Genomic DNA, 16,169 nt, shown 5'->3' on the forward strand with positions numbered 1-16,169 from the left:
AAGGGATGACCAGAGAAATTGTATTTAACTGGCTTTGTTCCTGAAGAAAAATGTGAGACACATTTTCCATTAAAATCTTGCATTCTGTAGTTGGCTATAACAATGTAATTTACTCTCTCTTTCGAAAATAGACATTCCTAATAACAATATCTGTAGTAAATAAAAATCAGGCAAGGCATTAGCTTTGTTGATACTCTATTTGTTAAAGCCAGTACGAGTTTATGAACTCATATATTTTTTTCTAAGGAGCTTGTTACTGAAGAACTTGCATTTTACTTCATTATTTCAAGGCATTTCATTACATAATACAACTTTTACCCTTTGCAGAAAAAATGGAGTCTTCAAAACTGGAAAATACAGTTTTATTTTGCAGCCAGACTTCACTATGATTATATCAATCTAGCGGACATTTAAATATGCACTTAAGTAACACAAAATTAGTTTAGAATAATGGGCAATATTATGTAATAATAATCTGAAAGGTCAACTATACTAATCTATGAACATTTTGCTTCTTTAACACTGGAAGAATTTCAGAAGACTGATGGAAAATAAAGAGAAATCAGAAAGTACAATTTAAAGGAATTCTGCTTATAGCATGAAGATGTCATATGTGAATGTTTGATTATGAAGAATGTACACCTAAAGCAGGGGTAGTCAACCTTGGCTCTTTTATGACTCGTGGACTTCAATTTCCAGAATTCCTGAGCCAGCTTAGCTGGCTCAGGATTTCTGGGAGTTGAAGTCCACGAGTCATAAAAGAGCCAAGGTTGACTACCCCTGACCTAAGGAATGCCTGTAGCCACAAAAAATATTGTAAGCACATATAGTAGGATCAAAGCTTACTTTCTTAAAGAGGAAATCTGAGGAAAGATAGCCCATATCAGAAATGGCTTCCAGCTGAAATTTTGCAGCTCTTGCAGTCTTTTAGGTTAAATGGAGAGACTGATGGTGATATGGGAGCCCATGGAGCGTCATGGTTATGTTGCTAGACCACGACTGGGGACACTCATGTTCACTTTTTAGTGTCAGAGCTTACCAGTCACCCTCAACCCAATCTATTTCACAAAGATGTCGTTGGGAAAAACTGAAGGGTAGAATATTTGATTTACTGTCTTGAGTCCCAAGATAAGAATTTAGCAAATTAAATAGATTAATACATCCCCTCACAAAATGATGACACTTTTCAACCCAGTATCTTCCAGTGTTACTTCTGTGAGCTTCAAGGTGTTATGCAGTTCCTAAAGTGCAAAAGTTGCTCACCACCTCTGCTTGACTCCAAATAACTGGGCAAACAGTGAAGGGTAAGTTTCTTCTATAGTAGCTCTTGCTCTAGCATAACCTTTGTTATTAATTAAATGAGGGTTATTATTAAGATGTTAAAACCTGATCATATCCAAGTTTTCGTGTGCCTAAAGAAATAAAATTCCAGACAAAAACAGTATCTTTGAAGCGAATTCTTTAATATTAGAATTGATAAGAGAGAAGGGAATTGCAGAAAAGTTCACCTGCTCACAGAAACTATCCTTAATTCTTTTTAATCATCAGGGAACATATTGTTTTGCTAACAGCATATGAAGTTCAGGTGACTTGCTTATAGTAGGAGAGCATATCATCCAAACTTTGGTAAACTGGCTCTTGGTTTGACGTCCTCATCTCAGCTGCCTGAGTGGGTGTGAAGTCATTGTTCCATGAGTTATTGTGAGTCTCAGCTGATGTAGATGGCAAGTTGCCTGTAAAACTGTCTTCTGTACTTACATAGGAGGATTCAGATTTGTTCCAATTTTGGTTATTCAAATCATAACATTTCTTTTGACTGTTAAAGTAAGCAGAAGGTGGTGCAAACTCTGGATCTCTTTCATTCCTGAGATCATTCTGCTTCTTTGACCAAAGTCCAAAAGTGAATTCTATCAGTGGGAAGAGGAAGAAATATCAAGTTCAGCTTTGCTTTTTCATATTTAATTCGACTCAAGCTTTATGAAACTTTATAAAAGAATTATTTCTTTTAAAAAAAAACAACCTTACAGCAATAACCTGTCCTACTTTTGTTTAGGAAATCCCATTTTGCTTACCTTAATAGAATCTTAAAAAAAAAAAGACTGAAGTCACCCAAGTTACTAACCTTGAGTGCCATCTACAATACAGGTGGTCCTCGACTTACAATCACAATTGAGCCCAAAATTTATGTTGCTAAGTGAGAAATTTATTAAGTGATTTTTACCCCCATTTTAAGATCTTTCTTACCACATTTGTTAAGTGAGACACTGTAGTTGTTAAGTTAGCAACACAGTTGTTAAGTGAATCTGGCTTCCCCATTGGTTTTGCTTGTCAGAAGGTCACAAAAGATGGCCACATGACCCTGGGACACACAACCATCATAAATATGAAACAATTGTCTAGCATCCAAATGTAAACCACGTGACCATGGGGATGCTGCAATGGTCGTATCTGTGAAAAATGGCCACAAGTCACTTTTTTCAGTGCTGTTGTAACTTCAAATGCTCACTAAAGAGCTGTTGTCGAGGACTACCTGTACCGTTTAGTAATCTGAGGAAGGCCGTGAAAGAGAAGCAGTTTACATGCAGCCTTAACCTTTCCATTATGTCTGGATGAACAGACTTGTTTTTCTGTATTGTGGGAATGTGGGGAATCTCTCATATGAAATGCTTGTGACCTAACCAGAGTTTAAGTTAAGAATGAGGAAATTCTGCTTAGTAACATGTTAGAGCAGGGGTCTTCAAACTTGGCCTTTTATGACTTGTGGACTTCAACTCCCAGAATTCCTCAGCCAGACATGCTGGCTGAGGAATTCTGGAAGTTGAAGTCCACAAGTCATAAAAGGGCCAAGTTTGAAAACCCCTCTGTTAGAGGATTACAGAACTTCCTTCTTGTTAATGGATTACAGAAAGACCTTCCTTGGTAACATTTAAAACTTAAAACTGTCTCAATACCACCGACATCTCCCCTCCAAATCAAGGAAAAAAACACACTGCTAAAATCCTTAGGTTTGGTGTTGGGGATTGACCAAGCACTATCAGGGTGTTTTGGGGAAGTTAAAAGGGAGTTCTGGGGGGTTCCATGGGCCAAGACACTATGGCTTAAACCAGGGGTCTTCAAACTTGCCCCTTTTATGACTCGTGGACTTCAACTCCCAGAATTCCTCAGCCAGTGTGCCTGGCTGAGGAATTCTGGGAGTTGAAGTCCACGAGTCATGAAAGGGCCAAGTATGAAGACCCCTGGCTTAAACCAAAGGATTCTTGACATAATTACAGCCCAAAACATTGCAGCTTCTTACCTTTGCCTTTATCCCATTCACGAACATACGGCACACCTGGCTTTGTATCTTTCCTCTCCTGAATAATAACTTCTACTTTCCTACTTTCTGTAGAAACTCTGGGCGGTTCAGTGGGCTTGCTTGAAGGTAGGACTGGCGTTGGAGCTTCCTCCTCTGTTATGAAGAACAACATATAGATTTTAGGCACCGCATACAATAAATGGACATGATATTGCCTTACTACAGCAAGTGTATTTATGTAATGATTTCCTCACAGTAAACATGTCACTGAGATATTACTTGTTGCCTCCTCGAAAGACAGTTATTACAAAGTAAACTGCAAGGGGTAAAAAAAAATCCAAAAAATTTCAATGGATATCAGAAAGCAGAACAAAAGTTATGGCTTGGAAATGTACCCTAGAATAACTGCATTGTAATATAGTTGAAGAAACAGGCAGTAATAAAAATATTTCATATTCCTCCTTTCATCAATTTCACCAGCTTTTCAGTGATTAAAAAATATTAGTGGGGAACAGAAACCGTCCAAAGTGATACAATTAAAGCATAATTTTCTGAATATCTGAAAAATTAGTTTGGAGTTTATGAATAGATGCCATTGTGGATTATTGCTATGTCTGAACTAGAAAAACCAAGTCTGGTCCTAATCCATCATCCTGCTTCTTCGATGCACATGCACAAGCTATCACACTATGTCTTTCTCCAAAACTGCAATTCTGTTCTGACTGAGACTGTGAAACCATTTGGAATAAACTGCAATACAGGATGGTCAACTTTGTGGTTGTTACTGAATAAGAGAAACGTAATTTAATCAAATATGTAAACCTTCCTTTTAAATTTAAAGAAAATAATTCAAAATTACCTCCATTTTCTTTCATATCGCCATCTTTTAAGTGCTTTTTTGCTCGAATTTTAGACAACCTGGCCTCCAAGTTAGCTTTACGTTTTTCCTTTAAATGCTCACGCTTTGTTCTCTGACCGATGGTCTGGAGAAATGCAATACAATGGTAATTCATTTTCTCTTCAGATGTTCACAGAAACCATTTCTTTTATCCATTTCCTGTCAAACCTTTGAGATTCAAGCTTTAATTTTATCTCAATAATCCAGGTGATTTTCCATCAACGGAGGGAATGGAAGAAGGAAAAGCTAGAGTTAGGGAGATTTACATTTCCTTCCAAACAATCCTATTTGGGTCCCTCCTGTTCCTCCCATTTTACTGAACCGCCATTATAAAGGTGGGAGAATTATAGTACCTCCCTTCTGCAGTTCAGAGGCCAAGTGTATATGCGGCTCTTGGAATGGGGGGGGGGAGAACCACCACTTCTTTATGTTATTCAGAGACACAATTCACCAAGGATAGAGGAGATAAGCATCTGAGAAAGGCTCAGGTATTTCACAGTGTAAGTTTGGGGATGGAGAATTTATCGTTCTACAAATGTTGAATTACGATTACCAACAGCCCAGTCAGCATGGCCGCTGATGAGGGAAGCTAGGACACCCATTTCAGGACATCAGGAAATTTCCCACACTTGGTAGACTGTTAAACAACATACCTGTTCTCTTAGCATTTCCAAAGTGTCCATTTGTTTTTTTCTCACAGCCTGATCACGAGCAAAGGCAAAGTAACCAACACCAAGCTGTCGGGCCTCTGAAAGAAAGTTTGTTCCATATTAGAGTTCATCATACATTGTAATTCCTGAACTTCCTTTACTGTAAGTGATGGTATAGTAAAGGGTTTCAGGCCAGAATTCTTCCAATAACACCAGAAAATGCCAGAAACTAGTATTCTGGGGTACTCTGAATGGTCATTGTGGATTTTAATATAGACCTACAACTTTTCTCCATGATTATATATCAGTACAAAGACAGACATTTCTGAATTATTTTTTATGTTACAATAGCCTTCTCCAATCATATGCTGTCCAAATCTGTTGAATTATATACCTTGATATAGTGGTGCAGTGGTTAGAATGCAGTATTGTGGGCAAACTCTGCCCACAGCCTGGAGTTTGATCCTCAAGGTTAACTCAGCCTTCCATCCTTCCAAAATTGGTAAAATAAGGACTTTGGGGGCAATATGCTGACATTGTAAATTGCCCAGAGCGCTGTAAAGCACTATGGGGTAGTATATAAGTCTAAGTGCTATTGCTATTGACTTCCATGCAACATTGCTCCAAATAGACAGACTTATTCGAGATCCGAGTGCCGTGCAACAGGGGGAGTTCCTGCCCACCTAGCAGTTCAAAAGCATGCAAATGCGAGTAGATTAAGAGGTACCACTTTGGTGGGAGGGTAACAGCATTCTGTGTGTCTTTGGTGTATAGCCATGCCGGCTGCGTGACCACAAAAAATGTCTTCAGATAATGCTAGCTGTCTTGGCCTAGAAAGGGAGATGAGCACTGCACCCTAGAGTCAGACATGACTGGACAGGGAAATTTGTACCTTTTAGACAGACTTATACTGGTTCACATCTATCATAACTTAGTCCTGCCTTAACTATGAAAGCCAGCTAGAGACTCTGTCTCTCTGTCTCTCTCTCTCTCTCTGCCCAACTCATCTCACAGGGTAGTCGTTGTGAGAAAAACCAGAGGAGGAAGGTATATTTGGATATGTTCTCCACCTTGTAAAAATTATAAAGGCAGGATACAAATGAACAAAAAAAATTATAGTAACTTACAACACTGAAACTTTAACCTTTTATTTTTTGCATTTGCATCTTCTGCTTTCAGTGGCTGCTTAGAGTGAGACTTAAGACTTCCACTCCTTGGTTAAGCACAGAGTATGGGGCAATATAGTTATCGATAACACAAATTTGAGTAGCCCCCTAATCTTGCTACAGGTAATCCTTGAGTTACAACTGCCACTGGGTCTGGGATTGCCATTGCTAAGTGATAAAGCATGATATCATGAGACCCCATTGCTTAGTAATCCGGGCAGTTCCAGTTGTCACTGTAACTTAGAAGGCATGGGTTGTTAAGTGGGAAGAAATGGGAGTCTCAGATGAAAAGTGCAGGAGTGGGTGGGGGAGGCCTGGTGCAGGCCGTGCATGAGTTGCAAGAGGAGGGTGCTGTGATGCAGCAAAAGCTCAGGAAAGCTGAGGAAGGAGGGTGCAGGGTGTGTGTGTGTGTGTGTGTGTGTGTGTGTGTGTGAAGGAGGATGCTGGTGGGTGGGAGCAAAGATAGGCCAGGGAAGACTTACTCAAGTGACTTGTGATCTTTCCTGCCAGTTTCCCACAAGCTTCCCTATGGACTTTGCTTGTGGGAAGCCAGCAGTCAAGGTTACAAATGGCGACTGTGGAACACTGCAACGTAAGTGTGAACTGGTTGCCAAGTGCCTGAATTTTGTTCACCAGACTGTGGGGATAATGCAAAACAGGAACTACGAGGATCGGTCACAAGTCCCTTTCTTTAGCGCTGTCATAACTTCAGACATGGAACAAATGATTGTTAACTTGAGGACTACCTGTATTTTTCCTGTACCAGTCCCTGCAATTTTTTGGGCAAAGTTTTCAGAAATCATTGCCATTGCCTTCTTCCAAGAACTGAGAGACAGGGGCTGGTCCAAATTCACCCAGCTGGCTTTATACATAAGACAGAACTAGAACTCACAAATCTCCTGATTTCTAGCCCGGTACCTTTAAACCACAACACCAAACTAATTCTCATTTTTCCACTAAAAAGTGTTTAATATAACAGTCCAACAATTCTGCATGGGCACTATCACTTTAAAAAAAAAACCCGAGAAGAGAATCTACCTTGACATTAAACTGGGTGATATTTTTCAAACCAGATTTGAATCACAGAACATCAGCCTACCATTTTCTCGAATGTCTTCATAATGAATTGGCCCCATAGGTCTCTTCAGCGCTTCTTCTTCCTCTCTCTCCCATTCCTGACGCTGAAGCTCCCTTCTCATGTCTTCTGACAGTAGGGTCTTTTTTTCAGTCATTGGACTGCTTGAGTAATTAAAACAAAAACATTATTTAAGAATTGGAAAGAGGTGTAGGAGGGAACACCCGAAACTCTCTAGCTATTCCAACAGTATCCAGTCTTACAGTTTAATATCAGTGTAAAGAAAGTCAAAGCAATGGTAGAGCCCAATGATGTTGGTTTGTATAATACTGTGTAGGTGTAAAACAATTAGAAAGGTACTCAACTAATTTTAGTTATGCAAAGTAATTTTTAAAATAATGCTGCCATTATTGAAAATATGGAACTATGGAGATATGTTCTTTCCAGCCCTCAACAAGCATGGGCTTGTAAAACTGTATTCTTTAATATGTCACAGTATCATAATTTTACTACAATTTACGTGACTTTGGACAACATTCAGTACATAATCATCTGTTGACAGAATAACATCAGGAAACCACATTCTGACTAGCTGCTGTCCATATGCACGTATACCTCAAATCTGTTCTGGAGAGTTAGGCAGTTGCTTGGGCACGTTTTTGGGACATACAGATGGCTACAAAGTGAAACCCCACCTTAAGTGTATTTTCACAGATTAAGATGTCTCAGTTTGTGATCTAAAGTTAACATATGATCACAGTCAAGAGAGAGACTTGTTTTTGGATTTAGCAAAGTCCCCCCATTTAAATCCACATTATAACGGCACAAATGACACGGTACCCAAAATATACTTATTCATGTGGTTCATTTTGTAGACAGTAAATCCTTTCAAAAAGGATTCATTCTCCAGACTGAATTTGTATTCAATTTATATATTCAACATTATAAATGATTAGCTCAGGTTTGAGACCCGCGTGCCACGCAACAGTGTGAGCTCTTGTCCTTGCCCAGCTTCTGCCAGCCTAGCAGTTCGAAAGCATGCAAATGTGAATAAACAGGTATAACTTCGATGGGAAGATAACAATGCTCCGTAACGTCATTCTGGCCACATGACCACAGAAATGTCTTCGGACAGCACTAGCTCAATGGCCTTGAAATTGAGATGAACAGCGCCCCTTATAGTTGTCAATTAGGGAGGCCCCAAGTGCTTGCGTCGAGGCTCGGAGCACCCACAATGCTTGCATACGTGGGGCTGTGAGCACCCATGATGTTCGCACGAGTGGGGCCACGAGCGCTTGCAACCCTCATGCGAGGACTGTGTGTGCGCACACACGAATGCACCAGCCAGCCACTCACATGGCCCGGTTGCGAATAAGCCGTGGCCCGGTAGTGGGCCGTGGCCCACAGGTTGGAGAACTCTGGTCTAGATAACAGATTTCCTGACATTTCACAAGCAACCGTTGCTGGCATCTTCAGGGGCAAGGCGGTCTGCTGATTGGGGACTAATTGGGCTTCTATCTTTATAGCTTATAAAGACAGGATCCCAGTCAGTCCCTGCATAGTTGACTGTGGTCTGCATAGTCACTAAATACTGAAGGACAACACTATTGCTAAATTATATCTGCACACAATACAGTACAGTAGTGCTACATTCAATATGTTCTATTTTTTAGACTTTTAGCAGCATGTTTCAAGAAATGCTGCTGTCAGAATGGAGAGAAGGCAGAGTCAGCGTAGGACGACCCAACTACTTGGGAGGAGGGCGCCCCGCCCCTCCTCACGAGGTTCACCTGGAGAGTAACATTTAAGGAGGTGCTTTTGCCAGGAACAAGTGTTTGTTTTCGGATTACACTCCCTCACCTGTGACTCAGACTGCTTTGCTTCAAAGATTGCTTTTGCCTTGCTTTGAGGACTGTTCTCGGCGTGCCCTAGCCCTGAAGATTCTCCTTTCAGACCTGCCTTGCCTCGGACCCCATCTTGTTTCGAGAAGTGCTCTTGGCCTTTTGGTTCGAACTGTGCCCTTGTTTGTGAACTGTGTTTGTCTTTTGTTTCACTGTGCCGTTTGGAAAACTGCTCCTTATCTTGGACCTTTTCCTTGCTCTGAGAACTGCCCTTGTCTTATGTCTGGACTTTTGCTTGTGGACTTGCTGGGTAATCTATGGGCTGATGTTTGGGGGGAGGCCTGAGGGTGGAGCCTGACTGGACAGTGGAGGGTCATTTGTTTAACCCTTTCCAAGAAAAATAAAAAACTTTCTGGAGGCCTGCCTAGTCTTGCCCACCTGTGTTATAACAGCTGCCAATTTTCAGTTACAACACAGACAACACAGACTAGTTTGATGAGCTACTACAAAGACTATAAAACTATTACCTTTGGTAAGAGAACAAAACCATATCATATTCAACATCCATTCTTATCTTATTTCTCTATAAAACTGGGGGTTTGTTTTACATATTGTTTACATATTTCTACAATAAAGTTTACCTCTCCTCCTGGATCTGTTCATCCATTCTTAGCCGAAGGGGCAAATCTTTCTTCATACATCTTCTTGAACGGCCTAAATAATCCACATATTCAACCCTAAAATGAAAAACAAAATTAACTTAGATAAATAGGTTAATTTTAAATCTTTCAAAAGTATAACAATTTAACATGATTATTACTGTCAAAAAGAATGACAAAGAGTCTAATAAAGCTGCATACATAAGCTTAATTATGTATCTTCCAGAGAGTAGTACCATGTTTCCCCAAAAACAAGACCTATCCTGAAAATAAGCCCTAGCTTGATTTTGGGGGAGGGGGCACTAATATAAACCTAGTTAAGAGCATCAGCCTTGGGGAGGGGGGGCTGGCCGTGGCCAGCAAAGGTGGCGATGAGCGTTTTGTGGATCACAAACCACAAGATTGCCAACAGATATGCCAAGAAGAAGGGGCAGGAGAAGGAGGAGAGTAAGAAGGAGGAAAGATGACAAGGAAAAGGAGAAGGAAAAAAGCGAGGCAAAGAAAGAAGAGAAGAAGGAGAAAAAGTACCATAATATTAGTAACCAGCTTTTCTATTTGTAAATTAGAAGCATTAAATTGCACCAGGCTGCTCTGGCTAAAGGTTCTTCCCTGTCGGTGGCTTGGGAGGGACCAAGAACTAGATGACTTCATGGCTGACTGAAATGTGCTTGCAGTGGCTGCTGGGCACGGAGAGGGTGGCCACATGCCTCTGCCGCCACCTACCCACTGACCCATGCTGCCACAAGGTACCGCCACTACGAGGTGAGGCAGGTGGCAGGCTCCTCCGCCTACCAGACACCCAATGAAGCCATACAGGGGAGGGGCATCACCCAGCATGCAGGGTGCAAGGTGCAGTTCCAGTGGGAGGTAGAGGCTGCTGGGTAGCAGCCAGGGCTTAGCGGTGGGCTGGGTGGAAGGTGAGGTCCACTGGTGGGGGCTGGCAAAGGGGCCTAGCAGACCAGTGGCAGGAGGGGGGCACTCCAGAGATCATAGATCTGGGCCGACTTGCCCCACATCAGGCAGGAGCAACCCAGCAGGGTGGCCAACAGCAGCACCGCCAGGAGGGCTAAGGGCGCCCGCAAGACCAGCACAGCACAGGCAGCCACTCGACGGCCAGAACAGCGCCCACTGCAGTCGAGAAGTGTCCCAGCAACAGCAGGGCTAGTAGGCAGGGCGAGCTTGGCCCGTTGTGGCCATGGCAAACAGACGATGGGATGGAGAGGGCCGGCCTGGCGGGAGCAATGCTCCCACTCCTGTGGACCCCAGGGCTCACCACCTCCTGTACGTGAAAAAAATAAGACATCCCCCCCAAAATAAGACCTAATACCTCTTTTAAAAGCCCCCAAAATATAAGACCGGGTCTTATTTTTGAGAAAACACGGTACTGCAAATATATTATAATAAAGCTACAGTCTAAACTGAAGTCAGGTTATTTCATTTGATTTCAGTGAAGCTATGTAATACACAATAGTGTTATTATGATACAATCACCAACCATTCTTCATCTGGGTTCTGTGAAGGTGGGACCTCTCCTTCAGAGAATCTCTCTTCTTCTCCATTCTCCTCCCCCATTGCCTTTTTGGCAGTTTCACTGGTACATAGTTCTTGTACTTCTCTCTGTTTGTCAATTATCTTCTGAGTGAAATCCACAAGATATAACTCTTCAGTTTCTTCATCTATGACAGAAAATCATTGTTAATGACAGTCTACTGAACGTCCAGGCCATGGCATAGCAGCAATCAAGCAACTACACATTTGTTAATTTTCAATCCCATGAGAATCATGGATCCTGGATTTTGGACGCATTCTAGTCCATTTGATGTCCCTTGATTCAAAAATTGTTGCCTTATGATGAATATACTGTTTTGCCCAGTTAAAGGTTACAGACATAGAACTTTTACATATGCAACAAGAATTAATGTGACATACCTAGTCAAATACCTAGCTCCAACCCTGGAAGTTTTTAAGAAGAGACTGGACAACCGTTTGTCTGAATTGGCATAGTTTCCTGCCTGAGCAGCTTGGACTAGAAGACCTCAAAGGTCCCTTCCAACTTTATTATTAATTATTATTATTATTATTATTATTATTATTATTATTATTATTATTATTATTATTATTATTATTATTATTATTATTTACTTGGTTCATGAATGATTTTAACATACTTTTCTCTTGGATGCAGCTATGTCAAGATTTAACAGCGAATAAAAAGTAGTTTCTAAATTATCCTTTTCCAGTGGTTGCTGTTGCTTTACAGAAAGGCAATACCACTTGAATTCTTGAGAGAAATCCAATGCTGAAAAAAAGGATTTTTTTCACACATTTATTCCTTCTCCTAAGCCTTTTTTTTTCTTGGAGGCCCCTTCTAATCTTTTGGAGCACATTTTGAGATTATACAGACTATGAATACACATAAGAGCCACGCATATCTGAAAGTTCCCTATCAGGACAGAAAGATGTTAGCTTCTTCAACTTTTGCTACTGGGAGTGGAAAAGATTGCTGTTGCTGTTGATTTGCGCTATTTCTTGAATAGGACCTTCTGAATGTAGAACAAAGGGAACATGTGGGCTAAAACTAAGTAATCCCCAACCCCCTTGTCCTCATTGTTCTAAAATGAGCTGTTCGGTAAAATCTTGTCAAGTTTAGAGTGCCCTCACCGAATGGAAAAGAGTGACAAATTTGTTCTGGACCTTTGAAAGAAATATAGGAATGTCTCTGCATAAGGAGACATTCAAGCAATGCTGAAACAGAAACACATTGTATTCTATGACTACACGGAGGATTTACGGGGGGGGGGGGATCCTGCTTTGCTAAGTGCAATTGAATTAGCAGTTATGCACAGTGAAATGAGCCCAAAATTTCTGTTGGTGAGAAGGCAAAACAAGAAGCAACAGATGGAAATTAATCAAGGAGAGAAGCAACCTAGAACTAAGGAAAAACTTCCTGACAGTTAGAACAATTAATCAGTGGAACAACCTGCCTCCAGAAGCGGCGAATGCTCCAACACTGGAAGTTTTTAAGAAGAGACTGGATGGCCATTTGCCCGAAATGATATAGGGTTTCCTGCCTGAGCAGGGGTTGAACTAGATGACCCCCCAAGATCCCTTCCAATTTTATTATTATTATTTGTTAAGTGAGTTTTGCCCCATTTTACGACCGTTTTATCAAGGTTGCTAAGTGAATCATTGCAGTTGATAAGTTAGTAACCCGGTTGTTAAATGAGCCTGGCTTCCTTTCGTCTTTGCTTGTGAGACAGTTGCAAAAGGTGATCACATGACCTTGGGACACTGCAACTGTCATAAATATGAGTCAATTGCCAAGCATCTGAATTTTGATCACAAGATGGGGATGCGGCAATGGTGATAATTGTGAAAAACAGTCATAAGTCACATTTTTCAGAGCTGTTGGAACTTTGAACGGTCACTAAATAAACTCTTGTAAGTCAAGGACTGCCTGTGGAAGAAAATGTAATATATATATAAAGTATAAAGAACCGTGGCTATATTGAACTTGGACTGTTGAGAAAAGTGATTGTATATGGTGCTCATGGAAAATGCTTCTGTCCCAAACTTATCATCTGTTATACCATTAACTACAGTTGCTTGGCGGGAATGGAACCTCCACGAAGAAAAAGCCCCCAGGACTAGCCAAACTCTTTGCAGGAAGAGGACAAAGGCATCTACTTTGACAAATGGCATTGTCTACAGCTGTGCTTTTCAACCTCAGCAGCTTTTAAGATGTGTGGACTTCAGTTCCCAGAATTCCCTAGCCACTGGTCTTCAGAAGTAGAAACATAAGCTTTGTCTTTAGGCACTGCAGTTTTCCAGATCTTAATGTCAAAGTAACTTAGAACAAATTTCAGCCATTGCTCTACAGCATTATCAAGGACAAAAGAGTGTTTTCAATGAGAAAGGCCTATTCTTTTCATAAGGAAGGTTATAATAGCAGCAAACAGCTCTCAGGCTTTTACTGCCTCCTTAGAGATGCCTATTTTGAAATAAGAATTACTGAGTGGTTATTTCTAGGGACGGCATTTTGTAGTACAGCCTTTATCAAAAAATATCTCGCATAAAATCCCAAGAAAGCTAAAGGTGTTTACCTGGAAAATCTCCCTTGGTCATTTTTTCATACAGAAGTGCTTTCTCTTCCAGTTTCTGCCTAAAAACAGTAAAATAACACTTTTATTTATCAAGCTTCTTAACTTCCCCTTTCCGTTTTAATGAATATTTCATAGCAGTGAGTCTTTTTACAATATAGAACATGAGGCAATATAACTTAAGACCACTATACGCTATCAAAATTGCCTTCCCTCAGAGTAGTTTAGAAATGTTGTCAATGATTAACATGATTACAGCCACACGGAGACAACCTGAAAGTGCTTTTCTACCAATTCAGAGCCATGTTTTGATCCTTGGGAATATGATTGAAGCATTACCCATCTGCCTGTGCATCCTCCACATATTCAAAAGATATGCACCACTTTGAGAATGGTTCAGAATGATTGTCTGGAAGGAATTTTGGAAATAAATCCAGCAATGAATATTTCTCACAAGGCTCTACAATTTATCAAAGTCCACTATGAAAAGCAGCTAACATTGATTAAAACCATATTCAATGATCACGAGAAAAATAAAGGAACCTGGTCCCTCTCCTGCATGTGTATTTGATCACAACCATTATCTTGTTCTTTTCTCTCTGTGATACCATTACTTGTAATGAAATTGTTTTAATGAAAACAGTCCATAAATTACAGCTCAATGCTCTCAAAATAGTATAGCTATAAATAGCTATCTAGTCAGTCTCAAGTCTTATCTAATAACTGGTTTAAAAAGAGAATCTTCAAGGTTTTCCAAATGCCAAGAGGCATTTTTATTTCTGGGGTGTATTCCAGAATGTCAAAGTCTGCCTTTGGGCCTGATTTCTTTCTCCATTTGGGGTGACAGGGCCTACCCTGAGGCTCTTACCAGGAAGGCAGAACTATTCTGGATAATTGGCTTCATAATGTAACACAATCCTGCATCATATTGGATTTATAGATAAGCTACATCATATTTTCTTTATAATCTTATTTACAATATTTAGTAAGTCTGCTTTTCTTAGAAATGAAGCACCTTGATTTATCCAGAGTTTGCTGCTCCTCTATCTTCTGCTCTGCATCTTTTTCAGCTCGATCTGAAACACCTTTGTTCTGCTTAGCCCAAATGGTTGGTTTCTGTAATAATAAGTTTTCAAACAAGTTATTTGGCTGTTTTTGAATCTAATTCACAGATGAACTACAGAGCTTTTATAATTTGCATCAATATGTAAAAAAACCCCAGAATTGAAATAAATGCTGTATGTTAGTGCAAAAAACAAAGCTGAATATGATATTTACGGTAGATGTGCAATAAAACAAAAGATAGGGCCAAGAATAAATGGGTATTGAATGAATGTGGATAGAATACAAAAAATGAATGTGGATAGAATACAAATACAATAAATGGGTATTGAATGAATGTGGATAGAATACGAAAAATATATTGAAGTGGTTTCATCACGTAGAAAGAATGACTGAAGCTCAAATGATAAAAGTCCACAAACATATGAAGGAGTAAATGCATTTAGAAGAATGGGAAGACAAAGAATAATGTGGTTGAATCCTCAAACAGAGATAAATAATCTAAACTCTATGCACAAACCCTACCTTGTTTACTGCTTTGGGCTTTATAGGGACTCCCGCATCTTTCAGAAGTTTCTCTTTCTTGAATTCTTCCTGTTTTCGGAACAGTTCAGCTTTCAAATCTATCAGCTGGAATAGGAATAACGAAAGGAGAAAAAACAAACCCAATCTTTAGCAACGGCCTTTGAATGTTTAAGAAGAGACGGGGTGGGGAAGGAGGGTAGAAAACGAAGATTTAATTAATGCAAGATTTGCCGGGGTGCACAAGATTACAAACAGTAAGCGTCGTATAATACTACGCCTACGTAGCTTCCTTTTCACTTTGGAGAAAAACAAGACCTCCAAAGACCTGAGAAAAGCTATTACCCTAATGGGGTGGGGAACGATGGCTCCTTTACGACTTGTGGACTTCAACTCCCAGAATTCCTGAGCCAGCATGGCTGGCTCAGGAATTCTGGGAGTTGAAGTCCACAAGTCATAATAAAAGAACCATCGTTCTCCACCTCTGCCCTAAAACGACAATCGCTCTGAAAGCCTGCCCGTTTCCCCTTTGCTGCTCACCGAACTGACTGTTACATCCAGAGGCTTTTTTTTCTTGTCCATAATTCTCCGGGCGAGGGGAGCCGCTCGCCAGCAGCCCCACAAAATAAAGCAGGAAGAGTCACAGCCAAATAAACATTGCGATCTCTCGAAAACAGATTCTCCGGCACCACTTCCGGTTTAAGACGTAAAGCAAAACTGAGCCCTCAACTTCCGGTTACTCCATCACGACAGTACCCGGCTAGTACGACAGGAGGAGCCGTATCACGGCCTGGGCTTGATCCCTTGCTTTTCCCGGAAATTCTTTAGCGGCAAATCACACCATCAATCAGAATAGAGCTGGAAGGGACCTTCGAGGTCTTCTAGTCCAACCCACTGCCCA

At 40.6% G+C, this 16,169-nt stretch overlaps 1 protein-coding gene across 1 annotated transcript; it reads right to left on the reverse strand.

Annotated features, from left to right (window-relative positions):
- Window positions 1-1,442: 1,442 nt before the first annotated feature.
- Window positions 1,443-15,962, reverse strand: CCDC174 (coiled-coil domain containing 174). The gene is made up of 11 exons (XM_015818025.1): window positions 15,809-15,962; window positions 15,272-15,376; window positions 14,700-14,800; window positions 13,688-13,746; window positions 11,080-11,260; window positions 9,567-9,662; window positions 7,109-7,248; window positions 4,847-4,941; window positions 4,155-4,278; window positions 3,296-3,448; window positions 1,443-1,907 (listed from the first exon to the last, which is right to left on the reverse strand). Exons 1-11 carry the CDS (start codon window positions 15,848-15,850, stop codon window positions 1,582-1,584), a joined length of 1,422 nt encoding a protein of 473 aa, XP_015673511.1. The 5' UTR covers window positions 15,851-15,962; the 3' UTR covers window positions 1,443-1,581.
- Between the last annotated feature and the right edge of the window lie 207 nt (window positions 15,963-16,169).

The sequence above is a fragment of the Protobothrops mucrosquamatus genome, unplaced genomic scaffold (genome assembly GCF_001527695.2).
Source record: "Protobothrops mucrosquamatus isolate PMUCROS unplaced genomic scaffold, P.Mucros_1.0 scaffold666, whole genome shotgun sequence".
In the NCBI taxonomy this organism is placed as follows: domain Eukaryota; kingdom Metazoa; phylum Chordata; class Lepidosauria; order Squamata; family Viperidae; genus Protobothrops; species Protobothrops mucrosquamatus.